Here is a 20980-nt window from a genome sequence, read left to right as displayed (position 1 = left end):
TTCAAGCTTTTGAATTTCATCACATTGATTCTAAACTATGTCTTAAATTTTCAGCTTTGATTGACAGAGTCAACGTGGCAGTGGTGGCGGTTTGGCGAGTTGGAACAAGTTCCTTATCGCCCACAACCAACCGCCCACATGGGAGTCACCTGCAGTGACATAAGAAATAAAACAAAAAGGCCTAAAGATGTTGATCCCTGAGCTGCTGCGTTTATCATTAAGAGCTGCCCTTGCCATTTGAAAAAGTTAACTGACACACTGATGAGTGTCTGAGCAGCTCCAGTTTGTGTTTGATTTGTTTCTGCTGACGGCCTAGTGAAGCAATCTAATTTTTATTCTGACCACATTTCTGTGGTAAACCCAAAATACCTACAGTAGCGGTCTTCAACAATTGGGCGGACGTGCACTAATTCATACAGAAAACCATATTGAATCAGAAACTGCCCAGGAATCTTAAGCAAGGATGTGAGTTTCAGGCAACAGGAGACAGTGATTTAATTTCAAGAGATTTATTTTTCATTGGAGAAATACACCACTGAATCAGCTTCACACACGGGGTTTTGCATTTTTAAAATACACAAAATTGGGACAATAACAGCAGTGAAAAAACAGCTCATTTGAAGCAATTGATATGTATTAATATGCAACTTAAAGTCATATGTCATTTTCTTACATCAAAGCGTGAAAATAAATGAACATGTATGGGTTTACAGAGTCAAATTTATCAAATTACCGAGTAGCGCTGTTAAACTTTTACTCGTACTAAAAAAACAACACGTTGCGTGTTTGTGATCGTCACACACACAAATAAAATACAAGACAGAAGACAGAAACTGAGGTGGTTTGACGGGGGTTTTCGATTAAATTTCTTCTTTTACATTTCAAAAGGAGAGATGTGACTCTTTCAGCTCGACGAACGGCACAAAGAAACAGGCTGGATGAGTCTGGACGGTTTTTGTTATTCCCGTTTGTGCAGACGGAAGTGAGAATCACAGCTTCGAGACCAGACTTCACACTTTACTACACTTTAGACCTGAGTCAAATGCTACAGTTGGTTCATACTCCAGAAAACTAAATACTTTACAAGCATCTTACTATAAAAATAACCATACAAATAAGATCTGTGAAGGTACCCTGTGCTTCTGAGATATGAGGAATATATTGCTTTAGAAAAGTAAAACAATACTTATTTAAGTAATGTGCTCTTTTCAACATTGTCTGCTAAAAAAACCGTTTCATCGCCATCCTTAGCTGTTCGTGGAGACATTGGAAGTTTCAGCAGGTCTCCGTGACAGAACAGCTCAGGCGAAGCTCTGAATTCCCTGACTTGACAGAACAATAACTCAGGCTGTTGTTCAATGTTCATCGACAGAAATTAAAATCAAAACATTCAGCAGGATAATACATTTCCTATGTGTGTATGTACGTGTACAAACATTGGTGCCCTTCATGGACAATTCTTAACTGGCTTTCGTGTGGGCAGTGATTGGCTTTCAAAGACAAACAAACAAGCAGACATTCAAAAGTGAGTGCAACTGGGACATTCAGCAGGAGGGTGGGCGGCGTGTGGGGGACGGCTCGGGAAGGAAGTGGACGCAAGTGGAGGGCAGCTTCCTGTCGGTCGGGGCGGCGTCACCTCCCTGTGCCGCAGGCGTGGCGGGGAACTGGATCGCTCAGACAATCTGCCACAGAGACACAAGGAAACAAAATGAATATGGAGCATTGGTGAGGTGAGAGGTGTTTCAGCACAAACACACACACATAACAGGTCACCTTTGGGGACATTACATTACAGGGACTAGCATATTTTTCCTGGAGACTTAGCCTAACTCTGAATCATAACCACAACAGTGATTTAAGTTCACAATCAATGAACTTAAATCAGCTTGAGGATGCAGCATTTGTGCAAAATCAACAGTTTGAAAATCGAAATTGTGTCCCCAGAGGTAGCCTAGGACAGAGACACTCAAACACACACACAGGTGATTCCAAAGTAAGGCCTGCCGCAAATGCTCTGCATTCTCAGGCATGTGTGTGCAGCCATCAGGTGTGACCAGATTTTATCTGAAGACACTGAAACAACTAGAATTCTGAAACAAAGAAGTTCAGTTCGTTGAGCTTTGAAACAGCAGCAAGCAGCAGATCCTTATTGTTGATGAGTGGAAAATGCAATAAATGTTTTTTTTTTACCTCCACCAAGGACTACACAAAAACAATGTGTAGATATGGGTCAGAGAAGAACCTATTGAATTGTAGTGTGGTTCCAGGAATAGTTTTACCCACTTGCTTTAACAACAAGAGAGAGATCGGGTGTTTTTCATTTTCATCTTCACTATATTTGAGATATATTTATTTTTTACTGCTTTCTTCCATTCTGCTTAAAATGTCCTGAAAAACTGAAATTATTCTGCCTCTGTTCACAAAGTCATTTCAGCATAAGAGATGGAGGAAAACTTTGATATGTGTAAATATTTGTTTTTCAAATTTCAGCTGAAGTTGATGTTTATTTTCTAAAAGTTGAAGCTGCGACAGTCACACAGTACGTTTGGAAATGGTTGCCTTACATTTCTGCAGCTGTACATTCACTTTCACACAGTGAGGACTTTGGAGCTCATTCAGTGTTGTTTGAAGACGTGATGAATGTGAACAAACCTTTCAATACATTATACTGTGTATCGTTTGTGTTTTGGGTGAAATACAATGAGGACAGAGTGACAAATGAGACTCAGAGACCAGGAGTTTACCATACAACTAGTGAAAAGCATGCAACTGTACACAGAACACATACACAACTACAATGTTGTACAAAATGGATGGACCATAAGCTCAAATGGATGTGCACAAAGAAGAAAGGGAGCCATGGTTTTGATGGGTCACTAATGGGAAATATATAAATAAGGAATCGCACAAATTTACATTGTGCCTTTTACCTCCTCCCCATCATCCTCATCATATGAATTAAATTCACCAAATACTGTCTGAAATTAAACCAGACAAACATGTAATTCAGAGGAAACTATAGGGAGAGAATCGTTTCAGTGTTACAGTCACAAGCATGTTCAGAGGAAGTTGTGCTTGTTTGTCAGGAAAGAGAAAGATATGAAGCAGCTAGAATAGAAAGTGTCACCTGGTTCAAGAACGGAACTAAAAATGCCAAGACTTCAACTTTGCCGACAGCCTGGGCCTGGTGAAGAAAGAACAAGACGTGGTTTTAATTTCAGAATTTAAAAGTGATTTTATTAACGAGGATTGTGTCCGCCCTGAACCTACCACTTGAAGTGCCGTCTGTCCGTCGTAGCCTGGTTTGGTCAGGTCAGCTCCAGCAAGCATCCAGATCTCCAGGCCCTCCAGGTCACCAATGGATGCCAGGCTGACACACAGGAAATGACAGAGTTATTACAGCGAATAACATAATTATTATTAACACAATTAAACAGACACTGGTTAAAGGACAGGTGGTTTAAAGAAACCTTTTTAAGAGACTGGGCAGCATATCAAGGAAATAAATCATTAATCTTGGTCTTACGGAGTCAGTGATGTTTGGCCTTTTTCTTGAAAGTGAAACAAGCTGTACTTCGTACCCTACAAAAAGGCGAGTTTCTGAAATGCTTCATTGGAACAGATTTGATTATGCTTGGCGAGTGTCTAAGCCTGCGTTGTCTACTTGCCAGCAGTGTTAATTTTGGCAGCTATTTTTGATTTAGTCTTAGTCTTAGTCTTTTGAAGAAAATGCATATTAGTTTTAGTCTAGTTTTAGTCATTTTTATCCTTCTTAGTTTTAGTCTAGTTTTAGTCGACGAAAACAAATTACATTTTAGTCTAGTTTTAGTCGACGAAAACAAATCGAAAACAATAGCCACATTAAACTCCTTATCTTCCCTTCTCAGGTCCAGGGACCCCCTGTGTTGTGTCTACAACTGCGTACTAGTCTAGCTTGCAGTACTTAGGTTGTCCATTAGATGTCCCTCCTATAGGTCTATAGCAGGGGTCGGCAACCTTTACTATCAAAAGAGCCATTTTGCCCCCTCTTCCCCCAAATAAAATTGTCTGGAGCCGCAAAACATATTTGATAACAAAGCTGATAAAATGTTATATAAAGTTATACTATACTAATCTGTAGATTATTGCATTTATGAAATTATAGAACAACAATAAAGAAAACTGTTGACATTTTATTTATTTTTACCTGTTACAACAAAGGGAAACACCAAATGCTTATGAAGAGGAGAAGAAAATACACAGGCAAGTGTAGGTCTACTTTGAAATAAATTAAACGCAGAACTATGTTGGGTTATTTGAGTCATCCCCATATTTGTGGGAAATGTATGAAATAAGAAGAACCCTATTTTGAAATAAATAAAAACATATAGCTGCAGCCTATATATTTTAGTTGGCGAAATGTGAAAAAAAATCGGGACTGGAGCGCTGTCTGGCAGCACACAAACGCACACACACACACACAGACACACACACTCGCCGCTCCGGGTACTTCATGACGGCCTGATACGATTATGTTTTTAAAAATTGTTGTGACTTAGTCAACCGCCAACATTTTCGTTTCGTCTCGTCTCGTTAACGAAAATTAAAATAGATTTCGTCATAGTTTTTATTTTCAAAGATCCATTTCGTTACGTCTTCGTCTCGTCTTAGTCATGGGAAAAGGGGCGTTAACGAATATTTTTCGTTATCGTTATCGTCAACGAAATTAACACTGCTTGCCAGTAGAGAAGCGACAGAGATCGGAAACTATGCTGCCTGGGAGCATTCCTGCCGTTTGTGTCAGAGTGGGGCGACTGGTTGTCAGCTATGTAGGATGGGTCACTGTGTGCACAGCCGAGCAACCGAGACACCTGTGACCTGTATGTGTGCGATTGTTTGGCAACATGCTTTCTGTGTTTCTCACCTGCACAGCTCTGTTCCTGCTTCCTCCAGCTTGTCTCTGGAGAAGTGAGCTCCAGTCTTTCTCAGCAGCTTCACGACTTCCTTGTGTCTAAATTAATTATTAGAAGAGATGCGTTGTATTATTACTGTATAAAACATAAAAACTTAAAACATAAAAACTATAGACAAAATCACCCGGTTTATACCAGCTGATAAATCTGAATAAGAAAGTGTTTTCAGAAGCTTTACATAATGTTGCTTTCAAGCTTTTGAATTTCATCACATTGATTCTAAACTATGTCTTAAATTTTCAGCTTTGATTGACAGAGTCAACGTGGCAGTGGTGGCGGTTTGGCGAGTTGGAACAAGTTCCTTATCGCCCACAACCAACCGCCCACATGGGAGTCACCTGCAGTGACATAAGAAATAAAACAAAAAGGCCTAAAGATGTTGATCCCTGAGCTGCTGCGTTTATCATTAAGAGCTGCCCTTGTCATTTGAAAAAGTTAATTGACACAAGATGACAATTTAATGCTTAGTTTTTTGTCGAGTCATAATGAAAGAAACTATTACCCGTTGATTGTGTTAAGAAGCCAGTATCTCTCATCTGTGAAACTGGGAGCAGGCTGGTAGGACTGGTTTCGGAGGACACTCCCCACATTTGTACTTTAACCCTTTTTATTCTCTCCCTGCTCTCTGCCACCCCGTATATGGTCATCATGCTGCAGTCGCTAAAATGTGCGTCAGACATGTTGACATCCCGGTAGCAACTCAAAACTCCAGTTCAGTAACTTTCTCTTATTTTGTAAGTACTTTTAGGAAGGCCATGCTCAAGGGTTCACTGTAGGTAGTGTAACGACAGGTGCTAGCGTTAAGTGCATCCCTCTGCCATCGCAACTGAAACAAGTCCACACTTGCAGTAAAGCCAATCGTTAAAATAGGACAACAGCCATTTGGCACAACAAACACACACCGTCTTCAACCTGAGGCTCCACGTAGCAGCTATGGAAGAAACATTAAACATGGCTCCTACCGCATAGACATTCAGAGTCAAAGTCAATGAATGACACAAATTTAAAATCCGCTTTAGTAAAAATAAACACAATCTCTATTGTGAGGTGACAATTAGCCTAATTAGTTTGTTTCCTGGCCTCTAAACTCCATTATGAGTTGCATCCCCTTGTTTCAGCCCCCCCTCCTCTCTCTCTCTTTCGCTCTCTCTCTCTCTGACAGCTGCTGCTCCCCTTCCTGTCATTTCCCACCTTCCAGCTCTTTTAATGAAGTTCCCGCTACAGGAGCCATTAACAACATGTTTGCAGGAAACACTCCGATGACTGAGAGGATTAACAATGGTTGCTGATGGCAAAAAAAGGGGGGAGGATTTTAAATGTTGTGTTTGCAGCTTCATAAATGACATAATTACCGTAAGAGATAGATTAAAAACAGACGCATCAGCTCTCACAGTTTCAACCACAGGGGAGGTTTACCTGAAGTGTACAGCATTGCATAGGGGTGTATCCCCGTAGCGATCTTTAGCGAAGACCGTAGCTCCCTGACTCAGAAGATACTCCACCAGATCCAAGTGGCCCTCACAGGCCGCCACGTGCAGGGGTGTACGTCCGTCGTAGTCTCCTTGACGCAAGTTGGTGCTCTGTGATAAAGCAAAACACGACATGTTCACTATATGTCAGCTGGTTGTTAAAGAACAGGTCTGGTGATATCTTGATACACATAATAATTAAATAAGAAGCTTTTGCCTCCAGTATCGTCCAAAAACATATTGACCTAGACCACTACACAGGGTTGGGTGTTCCTACATTACAATAAACAGTGTCCCACATACACTCTAAATACAGGCTTGTGTACCCTATCTGCAGTGCTGAGCTCTTTAAAGACAGCACTAGAATTTTTACTTGAAAAGAAACTATAAAATCCAACAATCGACCAAATGAGGAGTATGTGGATAAAATCCGTCACAAACTGTTTAGGTGTGAATGTGGCACTTTAAAACAACAGATTTTATGATACCAAAGGAAGAAATCAGTCCACAGAAACTGTCTAAGCAGCGACTGCAGACCAGTCAAGCCATATACATACATGTCCATGTGACTGCTGGGACGACTCAGGGCCTGCCTTACCAGTCGGGCCTGATGTCTTGTTTCACTGTGCACCAGTGTGTTTGCTGCGGCCATTAAATACGGAGAGAGTGACGCTGGAAATGCATCAGTTTAAAAAATGACAAACCAAGCATGCTTTAAGATAAGCTTTTGTAAAAGTCTAGCACTAAACTGTGTTCAGACTGTCACAACAAACACCAGGTTGAGCTCAGAAGGCTGGTTAACCTGTTTTTGATTACAATAGGTTTTAGCCTGAGACGTTTTTCTTCCCTTAAAACAAACCATTATTTGAAGGTGTGTGTATGAGAGGGTTGTTAATGTCAGTAGAGTAAAGCTGGACATGCCGATGGAATGCACAGTGATGTTGTACCATTTCTTTCAGGGCTTTTAAAGCTTCTTTGTCTCCAATCTTAGCGGCAGCACAAGCCAGTGAAGGAGTTAGAGCGTCACGGATGTCTTCCAGTTCCTGGAGACAAAACAAAATGTCATGATAAAATTGCTGACCTTCAATTCAAACAAGTTTTTTTTTTTTATTGTATTTTTCAACATATATGCATGAATCTAATAACAACAACTTTAAGGAAAAGTCTGGACTTCAATGCAAGTTGTAAAGAAATGCTCAGTTAGGAGTTGTGAAGCCGGTGGGCGTGGCCTCCTCACCTCCTTGCAGCTGACGCTCAGACACTTAGCGATGACCTGGATGAAGCGGATGTCTCTGAGACCCAGCTTGGGTTTCTCTTCGCAGCTCATTTCACCTCGCAGGTTTTCACCCATCATCTAAGATAGAGTCACAAGCACACTTTTTCTTCATTTTTCTTTTCTCTTCTACTTTCTCGGGAAATATTCGGATTCTCCAAAACCTGTATTTGTTTACGTATGAAGACACGGACCTTTTTCATTGCCTTTAGATCATCATCCTTCTTGGCCAACACATAGGACAGCTTTGTCAGGGCCGCCTCTGGAGTCATGTCCCCACCAGGTATCAGCCCGGCCTTCAGCAACGCCTGAGAAATCCAGTGAATGGGTCGTTTAATTCCTTCTTTCTTAATGATTTTGAGTCACTTAACAGACCAGATTTTCTTTTTTATATCTGGAAAATTAATCACAAAAACAGAAAGGTCGCGTTTTTTGGGCCAAAAGGTGAACGTGAACTACCTCTCCGGTGGCATACGTTGCGACCACGGTGCCGATCAGACACTGTGTGCAGTTCATGATGATGATGCCAGAGTCAGTGGCCTCCTTCAGCTCCGCTATCAGGTCAGGGCGGTTGTCGGGAGCGTTCCCGGCGCCGTAGGTCTCCATGACCACGCCCTTCATGGGCGGCTGCAGGAAAGCCTTCACCTGGAAACAGACACATCCACAGTTTATTATTATTATAAATACCCACAATTTATGACTAGCTCCAATGGCCGCTCAACTGTGTAGAATCAAATTGAGGAATTAGTATTCCATGTTATTTTTCCTGCAGCCCCTTTCACTCTAAGGCATGCTACCATCCACTCCACTAAAAAGCCCATCTGGCGCCATCTACGCAACCAATATCTCCATCACTGGTTGGCTGGCAATGAGAGGCCCTATACCACATCATTAGCCATGGCTTATGACTAGAATGGCAGATGACTGAAATGGCAGGAAAGAAAGCAATTAATCTGAAGGTGTTAGCAAGCATGAAGTCACTTGGCGAGACCACGGCAGTTACCGTAAAACGTGAGGAGAAGGTGACATTACCAGTGCCGGGCACAGTCTGTAATTTTTGATGTGATAAGCAGTTTGACAAGAAATGTTTGACGCATATTTCCAATGAACACGAGAGCCTGGTGCTTAATCAAAACAGTGCCTCACGAAGGCAGTTAAAAGCTATAAGGAAGTCTTGATAGCCGAGCCGGGCAGCGGCAGCAGATTGAGATAGTAAAGTCGCTCCCCCAGCAGCCGCTGCAGGGGGAGGTGCTCCTAAATGTTACAGTATCTGTGCCAATCCTCCCTCTTTACAGGGTGATTGGTCATGGCCCATAACTCCTTCTCATCTTTCTCTGGGCTGAGCTTTGATGGCAGTTTACATGACTGGCAAAGTAACAGAAGATGGGTAATAGCACAATTAAATTAAGCTTAACTATATTTATTGCAGTTTGGAGCAGTCAGTTGCCTTTGAAGAACATACACTTAATCACGTTTTATTGCCCAGGGGAAAATTATTTCATTTCAACACGCATGGATACAAATATTTGCATGGCGCTGTTAAAGTCTTTAATGTGTCCCTTTCATCATTTGACTTAATTTAATCTGGTGCTGATTTGATACTGTATTTACACATAAAAAAAATGGACGGGCACATTACTTATAGTGGATGATTTGAAACTTCATGCAAATACAGAGTCAATAAAAAGCATGTGAGCCCATTGGAACATTCTGCATCTTTTTCCGAGTCACATGTAAAAGACAAACACAATGTGCTTAAGCTAATAAAACACGAACGACTCTAATCTTTCTTGTATTTTTTGAACGAACCCATTTACACATCAACAGCACTGGTGCAAAATAGCAGAGTGTAAACCTGTGGATTTCCTAAACCTCCTTCAAAACCGGAGCTTCCAGTTGCGACTGTCAGACCTGCAGGATGTTGAGAACGTCTTCAGCTCAGACATATTCTTGGGACATGGGGTGAATATAACTTTCTAACATCTACAACATCACTATTAGGTTAAGGTTACCACTCCAAAAGGATGATTTTCTATGTTTCAAGTCATTACCTCGGCTAGGGGGAATAGGTTTTCATTTGCTTTTGTTCGTTTTATATCTTTAAAAGGATTCAGGATTTTTTTTTTTATTCTTTAATAAAGGTGGGATATCGCATTAACCGAAGGGGAGGTACAGTATGTGCTCTTCGAGTGCCCTTCTTGTGTTGTATATTTTTACTTCAGTGTTTAGTGACATGGTCCTGCTACATCACCCAACTTCATGGTAATCCGTACAGTAGTTTTTGCATAATGTGGCTAACTAACAGACAATAAAATACGAAAGCCTCTTTGGCAGAGGTCATAATCATCTCTGCTCCAGTTTAGACGCTGCATCGCCTGCATTACATCAACGATATTTCTAAAAGGGACTTACAGTGGCACAAGTGATTCCTGGGAAGAGCCTGAGCACGCCGATGTTAAGGCTCAGCTTGGTGCTGACTTGAAACGTGCCTGAGATGTATGGTTTCCAAGCCTCATCCCAGTTGACTGTGGGAAAGCAACAAATATGAAATAAGATCAGGTATGTCTGCTTCCTGAAGACAGGCCCAACCTGACCCCTGACTTACCTTTAATGTCGATTTCAGCTGTGGCCAGTGGACCAAGGTTAGGAGACGAGAATGCGTTGTAACTCCCAGCATCCACCTTGGTCGTGCGATTCCCTCGGAAGAGTTTGTTGTCGAAATACAGACACACCTGAACGGAGAGAAAAAAAACTGTTTCATCAACACTCAAAGAACATCATGAAAATATGTCTGTTGGTTCTTAGTTTTCTTCTTTAATTCAGTAAAATCCAATTAAATATAGGACACAAAAGTTTAACTGCACTGTTCTTCCTGTTCTGGTGGTTGTTGTTCAGTATTGTGAAACACTGTTGTAAGAGACAATTGAAAGGGCCAAGAATGCTCACAATAGTTTTTGTAGATCATGTTGCATCTTCTTAACATGCTATAGGTTTATAATATCAAAGGATTTGTTCTTTTCATGTATTATTTCATTTATACCCTCATAACAATTCATCTATCTACCACTATGCATAATAAAAAAGGCAGAACTAATGGAAAGCTTAAAAAGAAACAAAGTTACTACAAGTGAATCATATTTATTCTGTAACTCCACACATCTCCGGCTACTCACCTCAGGAATGACAAACTGGCCAGCGATCAGCAGCGCCCCCAGCAGGTTGCCTCTGCCGTCGTTCCTTATCTCATAGATAGGCACCTAAAGACAGAACATGCCGTATCTTAAGAAGACAGAACAACCCTGAGATTCAACAGTACAAGGTGCAGACATATATCTCACCTGTGAGCCGGTGACAACGACCGGTTTGCCCAGATGTTCACATATGAAGGACAGGGCAGAGGCTGTGTAAGCCATGGTGTCTGTGCCATGAAGGATCACGAAACCATCGTAGTCTCTATAGTATTTCTGGAGACAGACGAGACAAAATTTACAAACGCACGATCACTATTTAATTTGTCTACATATCTGAGAGCTTTCAAAAGTATACACGATATTATTTGGCAATTAATCCACCAGCAGATACCTCAATGTCCTTTCCAATTGTCACCCAGTCCTCTGGGGTCATATTTGAGGAGTCCAGCAAAGGGTTGTACTCCAAGATAGTGTAGATAATCCTATTATTGGCCTTAGTCACCCTGGAAGATAGATCAAGTCTTAAGTCTGAGTATCAGTGACTGTGCACAAAACTTGTCATGTTTAGAGAAATTAAACACAGAAAGTACAAACAGCCCACATTCAGGGGTTTAGTCATTACAAGGGTTGTTGTTCACTCCAAACCACACAAAAGACACATGGTTAAACAAAGGATTATTATTGTCTGTATTGTGATATTTGATTATTTGTGTTCCTTGGGATTATTTCATAAGGTCGCATCACGTTCTGGTTAAGCTTTTAAGAATGTTTGAAGAAGGATGGGGATACACTGAAAAACTTAGATGACTCTATGAAGTGTTACTAAGTGGGTTTAGCCTTGTGCCTCAGCAGCAGGAAACCAAAACCTGTTTCTTACACACACACAGAGGCATTTTAAGGAGTGTATAAGGGAGGGGCATGACAGCTGCCCTGATAACTCTACACACTGAGACTTCAGAAAACACACAAAAAGACAAACAAAGAGCAAATTGAGAGAACATCAATCATGAGTTTGACAACACAAGTGGTGCAAATAGTCACAATGCGACCAAACAGTCAAACGCTGGATACGGTAAAAGTCTGGGCTTTATTCTACTTTTTTTAAGCTGCTAGTTTAACATCTGATAAATCCAGTACAAGATCAAATCAGTTATCTTTTCTCGCTCCATAAAGAGTTCAGAAACAATACGATACCGATAGTGTTATTCGGCAAAGAAACAGGTTTTATTTTAATTTAAACTTTTAAAATACATGTTGCTGAGACAGACAGGTCTCACACAAAGTCACTGTTCTCCTGATTCGTCTAAAAAGATTTGCTGTTCGTCTCCTAAAATGATGACTCATGGTTCTAAATGAGTCGTCTCCCCTCTAAACTCTGTCTACTTTTGCGAACAATCAACTTCAGATACTTTCTTTTCCGTATTTCCTTGTCCTGTGTGTATTTGAATGGGTTTTCTGAAGTTGCAGTGTGTTGATCTTTCAGGGCCAATGAGTGAAGTACTAATGCTTTGTGGGGCTTTAAATCTGTGTATAGGAAATAAGACAGCCCATTTAATATATCTTGAGGGTTATTTGGCGAGTCATCTCAGATTAGGTCATAACCTTGTGTTTCTTTTTCATTCCAATTACAAGGGAGGGAACCTTGTATGAATTGCCTCGGAGTGGAGTTTAACTCGGGCCGCCCCACCTGCGACACTGCGTATAAGGCAGCTTGACTGGCTAAACAACCATGGAAAGATTTTCATTTTTAATCTCCCTTCTAAAGAAACAGGGTGGAACACCACCCCCGCCACAGCCTCATAACAGGGAGATATAAGCTGAATGGAACAGCAGGGGGAAGGACTCGGAGGCAAGCCCCAGTCCACCCGACCAGCGACCGACAGACACTCTTCTAATTAGCCTCGAGTACACACACGACCCGAGAACGTATGTTGCTAATAATATTCAGTCCAAAGTTCCCCCAAGAAAACACTATTCATATTACAAATCATATATCTATGTGGCGAAGATTAACCAGCAGGCAAACAGCAGCGATTTACTAAGTAAACCTCAAGAAAAACATCAGGCTGTCCCCCCCATGCTAAACTTTAAAGCAGATCGCTTGTTGGTTACAGAGATGACATTCAGAAGTGCAGGGTTAGTCACACAGAAATACTTCAGGCAGCTCTGAACGCCTGAGTCCTTCCTTAGAAAACCTTAGCTTTCAAGGACAATAACATTACAATGCATGTATTCCATTTATTTTTTCATTATGAAGACAGGTAATACTTTGCCTTCTATATAATTTTTTTTCTTTTTCTTTGAATAGCAGTTGAACATTTCACATTAAGTGATAATTGTTTGCAATTGAAAAATATGACAGTTTGATAAGGTTAGTTTAATATTTGTAAAAAAGGCTTTTATTAAGACAAATCTGTGCATCTGTGTGCAATACAAATTATTTATTACATGTAAAATCAAGACGTGATACTTTACACTAAACTTTACCAGAGAAGAACAGAACATATGTTGTATTAGTTCTTCAAAATACTGATTGAGCATGGAGGTGGGCGCACTTACGGCATGACCAGGGTGTCCTTATTGGAATAGTATTCATACAGGGAAGACTTCTCGGCATATTTCGCATCATTGAAGAAGGGCAGCTTGCGCAGGTATTCCACTAGCGCACGGGGCTCTGGTACGAGCCCTGTGGGTTAAAGAAACAGAAAAAGGCGATTATGTTTGATCACTAGGGAGAAGAGCACAGCAAACGGACCATCACAACACCAAACATCAGTCTCATACTGAACCCTAGTGGTACGTGTAAGAAATTACAATTTTGACAGGTGTTGAAAAAAAAAAAAAAAAAATTATTATTCCTATCCACACTGAGTAAATAGTATTTAAGCTATGGATTAAAGGATTATTCTAATATACATAATAAGATCAGAGCTTGTTCACGTGAAGCTGCCTCTTAACAGTGGAAACAGTGAAAACACCCAGGTCACAGCTGCTCAGAGATCAGCGCCGCAGCTTCTTGATCAGAGCAGAAGCTGCAGTTGGTTTTTACTGAGCTTCAGTTTCAGTGTTTGCCACCAGTCTGACCTGCTCTCACTTTGTTATATTTCGTCAACTAAAATATGCGTCACATTCTATTACCCGACGGTTGATTGCTGTACATGGCCGAGGGAAAAACAGAAGATATGACAGCACACTGAAACGAACTTAAGTCATAATTGAATACAAACTTTTTCTTATGTTTACTCTTTTTAAGCTAATAGGCTGCAGCTATATGTTTTATTTATTTCAGAGGGCTACTTCTTATCTTATACATTTCCCACAAATATGGGGAGGACTCAAATAGGTCTGTGTATAATTTATTTCAAAGTAGGCCTATACCAGTGTATTTTCTTCACCTCTTCATAAGAGCTTGGTGTTTTCCTTTGTTGTAACAGGTAAAAATAGCTATAAAATGTCAACAGTTTTCTTAATTGTTGTTCTATAATTTCATAAATGCAACAAGTGGGGACACGACACCTCATCATGTAGTGCTACTTTAAGTCATGAAGGTATTAAATCTGCCTTTCAGCATTTGAGCCACATGTTTCAACCATATACGTTTATAAAGATGGATGATCAAAAACAATTTTTAAACAAGGGAATAGATTCCATCAACAGAAACGCTAGAGTACTTTTATTCTGAAAAGGCATACAGAAAGTGTTTGTTTGTGTTTGATAAACATTAAAACTCAGGTATGATTATTTTCTCTGTTTATTCTGCTGTGAATCAAAATGTTTATCGGTCTCTGAAACAAATGTATTTACATCACTTTCCAAACCCATTTCAGAGTAAAATCACTCCAGAGTTTCACTTTTTGAATCCACTCATCTGTTCCAAAGGGTCTTTGATTGTTATCGACAGACCGAAATATGAGTCCTGACATTTAGTTTGGTTTAGATATAGCTTATATGTATATAAACTATAGTTTGTATGTATAAAAAATATATTATAACTATACATAAAAAGTTATAAGCTGCGTTATCAAATATGTTTTGTGGCTCCAGACAAATTTTATTTAGGGGAAGAGGGGGCAAAATTGCTCTTTTGATAGTAAAGGTTGCGGACCCCTGTTCTAGACAGACCTCAGGCTCATTGGTCTCTCTCTCTCTCTCTCTCTCTCTCTCTCTCTCTCTCTCTCTCTCTCTCTCTCTCTCTCTCTCTCTCTCTCTCTCTCTCTCTCTCTCTCTCTCTCTCTCTCTCTCTCTCTCTCTCTCTCTCTCTCTCTCTCTCTCTCTCTCTCTCTCTCTCTCTCTCTCTCTCTCTCTCTCTCTCTCTCTCTCTCTCTCTCTCTCTCTCTCTCTCTCTCTCTCTCTCTCTCTCTCTCTCTCTCTCTCTCTCTGCTTGTTGTTTTTTACTGAATATATTCTGCAAAGCACTTCTATTCTTTTTAAGAATAGTGCTATAAATAAAGTCTTATCGATTTAGAGACAATTGCATCCCAATAACATCTCTTCCTAAAGGGATAGTTCACAGAAAGAAGAAAATTCACTCATTATCTAGTCACCACTATGCCGATGGAGGACTGGGTGAAGTGTTTACTTTCGAAGTGGTCACCATTTACCTCAATTGAATCCAATTTGACTGCAACACTGTTTACACCTGAACCTCCAAAAGTGTTTTGTGGACTCAAACACTTTAGTAGTTTCAGTGGTAAACTGTGTTGCAGCCAAATTCTCGCTCCCACACACAAACACAGTTAATATATTTCCTTTGCATATACAACAGAAAAACCTAAAAATCTACTACTGATGGGCGGCCTTGAAAAAGACCTGCTCTAGCTTGTACCTGCAGCCGGAGGGACCTTTGAATGTTACTCTACCCCCCCACACGCTTCCAATGTTGCCCATTACCCCGCGTAATCATCTAGTTATCCCAGGGGTAGGCAACCTTTACTATCGAAGGAGCCATTTTGCCCCCTCTTCCCCCAAATTAAATCTGTCTGGAGCCGCAAAACATATTTGATAACACTGGTTATAAAGTTATATATATAGTTATACAATATATATAAAAACTATAGTTTGTTACATTTATAAAATTATAGAACGACAATAAAAAAAACTGTTGACATTTAACTGCTATTTTTACCTGTTACAAAAAAGGAAAACACCAAACTCTTGTGAAGAGGAGAACAAAATACATGTGTAGGCCTAATTAGAAATAAATGAAACACAGAACTATGCTTTTTTTGCTCATCTCCAGCTTGGTACTTTTCCGCAGATGCTATGTGCTTGCTCTGGCAATGTCTTTAAACATTCATTTTTTTGTTTGCCAATTCCTCGCCACACATCAAGCATACAGGTACACCAGCATCGTTGGCAGGGAAAGCAAATTAATCTGTCCACGCAGAATTAAACTCTCTACTTCCCTCCCAGACTTTTCTTTTTTGGGGATTTATCCCTGGTTAGTTTACATAGGCCGGGGTCGGAAACTCTAGATTAGCGACCTGCTGGGAAGAACGCCGGGACGTAATAGGATGTGTATATGGCTTCGACAAATGCTTTCAGATAATTTTTGCTGCCACTAAACACGGGTAGGTAATCATGAGACACACATTTGTAGTGTGTATACACCACCAGCTGGCCGAGAAACAAAAGACCTATTTTAAATGGAGGTCTGGTCAGCTGGAGAAGAAAGTAGTCCGCGGCCCACTGATGTACCTATGCACGTGTGTGTGTGTGTGTGTGTGTGTGTGTGTGTGTGTGTGTGTGTGTGTGTGTGTGTGTGTGTGTGTGTGTGTGTGTGTGTGTGTGTGTGTGTGTGTGTGTGTGTGTGTGTACATAGAAGGAATTTTTAACATTTGGTATTCCATGTTGGTTTTACTTCCAAACCTCAAACAAATATAGATTTACCTACTTAAAAACCTCAAAGAAATCTAGAAAAATCTGTGTAAAAACGGTTGATTTACAGTGCTTAAGAATTGAAAACAAAATTAAAATGCAGTTTGTAGTTGTACTGCATCTCAGAACCATATGTACATCAATATATAACGTTCATGACTTAAATGTACAGACATGTAGCTGACATGTTGAGAGAACGTTAAAGTAACGGTGATCAATAACAATCAACATAAACTGGGGCTACAACTGAAGAGGGAAGATGACAAAGTAATGCAGAATATGTCACAAATGATAATCATACAATATCACACAATTGAGGCCTACTTAAGTTTAACCTCATGATCACCAGTATCTTTATATTATTTAAGACATATTTTTCTTATTTTAGATATTTTTCACAATATTCAAGAATAATCTGGAAATGTGTTGAAATATCAAAGAGAATTTCGCGGACCCCCTGCAATGCTGTCGCGGGCCACCAGGGGGTCACGGACCCCCGGTTGAAAACCCCTGCACTACAGCCACACAAGCAGTCATATAGATAAAAAGGAGCAAACAGCGGAGAAGTTCTTCAACATGGATGATATTAAATATTAAAATCAATTAATAATTAATAATTGGAGTGGAGAAGTACAGTGAGCTGTATGATCCTCAGCACATGTTGTATAAAGACAACACCAAAAAAGACACATGTTGGGACACTGTTTCAGTTAATGTTGGAGCAACAAGTAAGCATATGCTTGAAAAAAAATATTAAATGCCGTTTTTACTGTAGGCTGATAACAGCAAAAGTATGTGATATTATTAGCGCTGCGCAGCCCTTCATCGCGCTTCAGCGTCCGGTGTGAACCAGGAGTGAGCGAGTGAGCGGACCGGGGGGCGGAGCCCCTGGGCCGGTGTGTGTGTCCGCTATCTGGTAGCGCGCACACACACACAAGCACACACATTCACCCGCTCCTGGTATTTCAGGACGGCCTGATACGATGATGTTTTAAAAATGAACGTGAACGTGACGTTCACTCACGTTCATCATATGAAAACTGATTCGTTAAGTTCACCGTTCGCGAAAAATATGCGCAACATGCACTGTACAGGGAGCCACTGCAGAGGGGCTGAAGAGCCGCATGCGGCTCCGGAGCCGCAGGTTGCCGACCCCTGAGTTATCCATTGACAGAATGTTTTGACCATTGTCGGCCAGGGGGTACTTTAAAGTGATGGTGGTGGGGGGTGTAAGCCGCCACAATAACCATACCGTCACGCGCAATGAACAATATTGACTATTACGAAGTACGAACTATAAATAGTGATTTTAACTTGAACCCTTTCCCGCAATACCTGCCCCTTGAAGACGTCCTGCCTCGGTGGTGCACGGAGTAAATACTGTGTGCACCAGTGTGGCTGAGCTGTTTGTATAACGGTACTAATGCAGGGTGCGCTCACTTGTTGTGGACACACGTGCACACGAACATGAACACACTCGATGATGAGAGGCAGCACAGCGGTTACATCAGTGAGACTCGGTTACCTTCAGGAGACGGGGTCATCCCGATGGTTCCCCCGGTGTAGAGGACCAGCACGTTCTTCTCCACAGCGGGCGGAGGAACCAGCTTACTGGTTTCCAGCGAGCTGCAGCTCAACAGCTTCCTCCTGCGGCACGTCTGCAGCTGAGCGCGACTGGGAGACACGTCGCTCGATTCACTCAGGTCCAGTGAAGTTTTCGACAAAGCGTGGGCCAGGGATGTCATCTTGTCCGCCATGATTCGATCTCGGTGCTGCCTCCTTCACAGGGTCTCAAGGTCTCCGGTTCTCAGGGGGTGTCAGTGGTTCAGTGGCAGGACACAGGGTGCACTTCGTCCGGCTGAGAGTGCAGAGCAGCGGCTGCCATGGTCCATATGTATGGCAGCAGACGGGGGGCGGGGCCACAGACCTTAACCTTGTGTACACTGGAGATCCCTCCATCGAGCCTCTGTGGGTGACGTCACACCCACAAACACATGCTCGTTTCACTCATATCTATGGTTTCACTGGGATTTCTCATCGTGTATTGCTGCTTTAGGTCATGAAGGGTTTAATCGTATATACGTATATAAAGATGGATGATGTAAATAATAAAAAACACTTCAAAATTCACAGGACAAAGTGCACGGAAATGATGAATGGTGTTCCAGCAACGTTCTAAAATAGTTGGTCACAGGTGTTGGTGAGAAGCGTTTCAGCCTCCTCCACGATGAGTCCACATATGTAAGTGTTTCTAAGTACCTGGGGGCTGTGATAAGGTACCTCCGTGACACCAAACACACAATTGTCTCAAAATTTCTGGGGCTTGTTGAGTTGAAGGGAGGGTTATGAATGAGTGAATCTTCTTATAATTATTAGGGCCCGAGCACAGACATCAAAGGTGTCTGGTGAGACCCTATTGAAATTGTAAGGATTATTTATTATTATTATTATTATTCAGGCAAATGAATTGGCTTTTTGAGGGCTTTAACATGCTCAAATTATTACCAACAATTGCAAAAAGTTAGAAAGTGGTGAAAATCTACGTATTCTGGAGGAATTTTTAATTATTATTATTATTATTATTATTATTCAAGCAAATTAATTTGCTTTTTGAGGGCTTTAATGTTAGTTAGTTCTCTCCTCTAGGGAGTGATCTCTGACCTGTTAATGGATGAGTATAGAACATGGGACATCATCATTAGAGATGAGGCATGTCTTTATGAATACACTATTTCATTTACATTATATGCTTAGACACATGCAGTTATGTCCTGCTGAACCACGAGATTTGGGACGTTGTTTTGCCTTGGGTCGCAACCTCTCTATAAAATGTGGGCTTGACTCCTGCAAAGGCAGGCTTCCATTATTGGCGTATGGATGTCTCCAGATTTCTAGAGTCCGTCCTGACCTGTAAGACTTTTGTGTAATAAACTTTAAACTATAAAAGCAAGTTTTGGGTCCGCGGAGATTTCAGCATCAACTTCATCATCATCGACACCTCTCGGCTGCTAAAAAATAGACGAAACTACATACTCTATTCATTTATTGATTCTTCAATTAATTTGTAAAAAAATGCATTAATGCATGTGTTTTTTGTATCAATTCCATGGAAATGATTCATTAGCATTTCCTTGTAAGTTGTGCTCTTCCATGGAACTCAGTGTGTCACTCTACAGGATCATTTCGTTGCCCCCCCCCACCCTCAGCTTCGTTGAGTTTCTGCATGGAAGGAATCCAAGGTGTGTCTCAAACAAAACACCTTTCATTTCCTGGACTGTTTTTAGAGTTGTTTTTATCGAAACCTAATTTTCAGTTTCCTTGGAAGAAACTTGTGAGACTTGTTTCTCGTAAGAGGCGTCTGCTGATTAAAGCGATTATTCAGAAACACACGAGCCACAGCAGCTGATGCCAACGCCTTGTTTACGAACAAGTGGAAAGGGTCCAAGACTGGCCCTTTTGGAAGATGAAATGCGAGCGTATGTTACATATATGGTTAATCTGCATAAAAGAATATCCACATATGTTTCTGACAGGCAAAGAAAAGAGGAGGTGCAGGAGAAGCTTGATGAGCAAAAAAGGAACACAGTGCAACCTGGGGACAAGGTGTTCGTGAAGGTGTTTAGAAGAAAGTGGTATAACGAACGCCGTGAAGGACCATTTGAAGTAGTTCGCAGTACTGGAACCGTGGTCCAGGTTAAAGGATCTCCAACATGGTATCATTTATCACATTGTGTCAAAGCACCAAGTGAAGAGGCTCCACACTTACAGAACCAAGATGTTGAAGGCTCAAGAGAGCCGAGAGACAATCTGGAAGAACCTATACCAGACAGGAAAAGACATGAAAATCCTCAGAGTCAGAACTCAGAAGGAGAGATTGTCCACGTTGTGGACAATGTTGATGATTCTGTGCACATTCCTGATGATGCCAGAAATGACTGTGTAGTTAATGGACAGGAAAGAAGATTTAGTGACATTGTCTTTCAACATGTCCCACCAAGCAGGACCTGTTTAAGTTGCCTGTGAAGCACCGGAAATATCAGAGGGCTGTGACCCTGCTGCAGGACAACTCAGGGATCCAGTTAGACAAAGGAGCCCAAGACCAGTTAGGAAAAGGGCTCAACCAAACTATTACTAGAACCAGGGTTGAAGTAACTTTGGGAAAGTCAGTTCAGCTTCCATGTCAGCGTATAGGAGAAAAAAGTGGTGAAGGGAAACTAA

The 20980-nt window shown here is 41.2% G+C and overlaps 1 protein-coding gene across 1 annotated transcript; it reads right to left on the bottom strand.

Annotated features, from left to right (window-relative positions):
- Nucleotides 1-493: 493 nt before the first annotated feature.
- LOC133018452 (60 kDa lysophospholipase-like) lies at nt 494-18573 on the bottom strand. Its single transcript, XM_061084819.1, is given in 16 exon segments — nt 494-1682; nt 3128-3184; nt 3271-3370; nt 4904-4990; nt 6369-6532; nt 7369-7464; nt 7659-7775; nt 7889-8002; nt 8154-8339; nt 10107-10219; nt 10300-10426; nt 10868-10951; nt 11033-11158; nt 11277-11413; nt 13416-13571; nt 18288-18573. Coding segments are annotated over 16 exon segments (1905 nt in total). The 5' UTR covers nt 18520-18573; the 3' UTR covers nt 494-1673.
- Between the last annotated feature and the right edge of the window lie 2407 nt (nt 18574-20980).

This window comes from Limanda limanda, chromosome 13 (genome assembly GCF_963576545.1).
Source record: "Limanda limanda chromosome 13, fLimLim1.1, whole genome shotgun sequence".
In the NCBI taxonomy this organism is placed as follows: domain Eukaryota; kingdom Metazoa; phylum Chordata; class Actinopteri; order Pleuronectiformes; family Pleuronectidae; genus Limanda; species Limanda limanda.
This window is presented reverse-complemented; position numbering and strand designations above follow the sequence as displayed.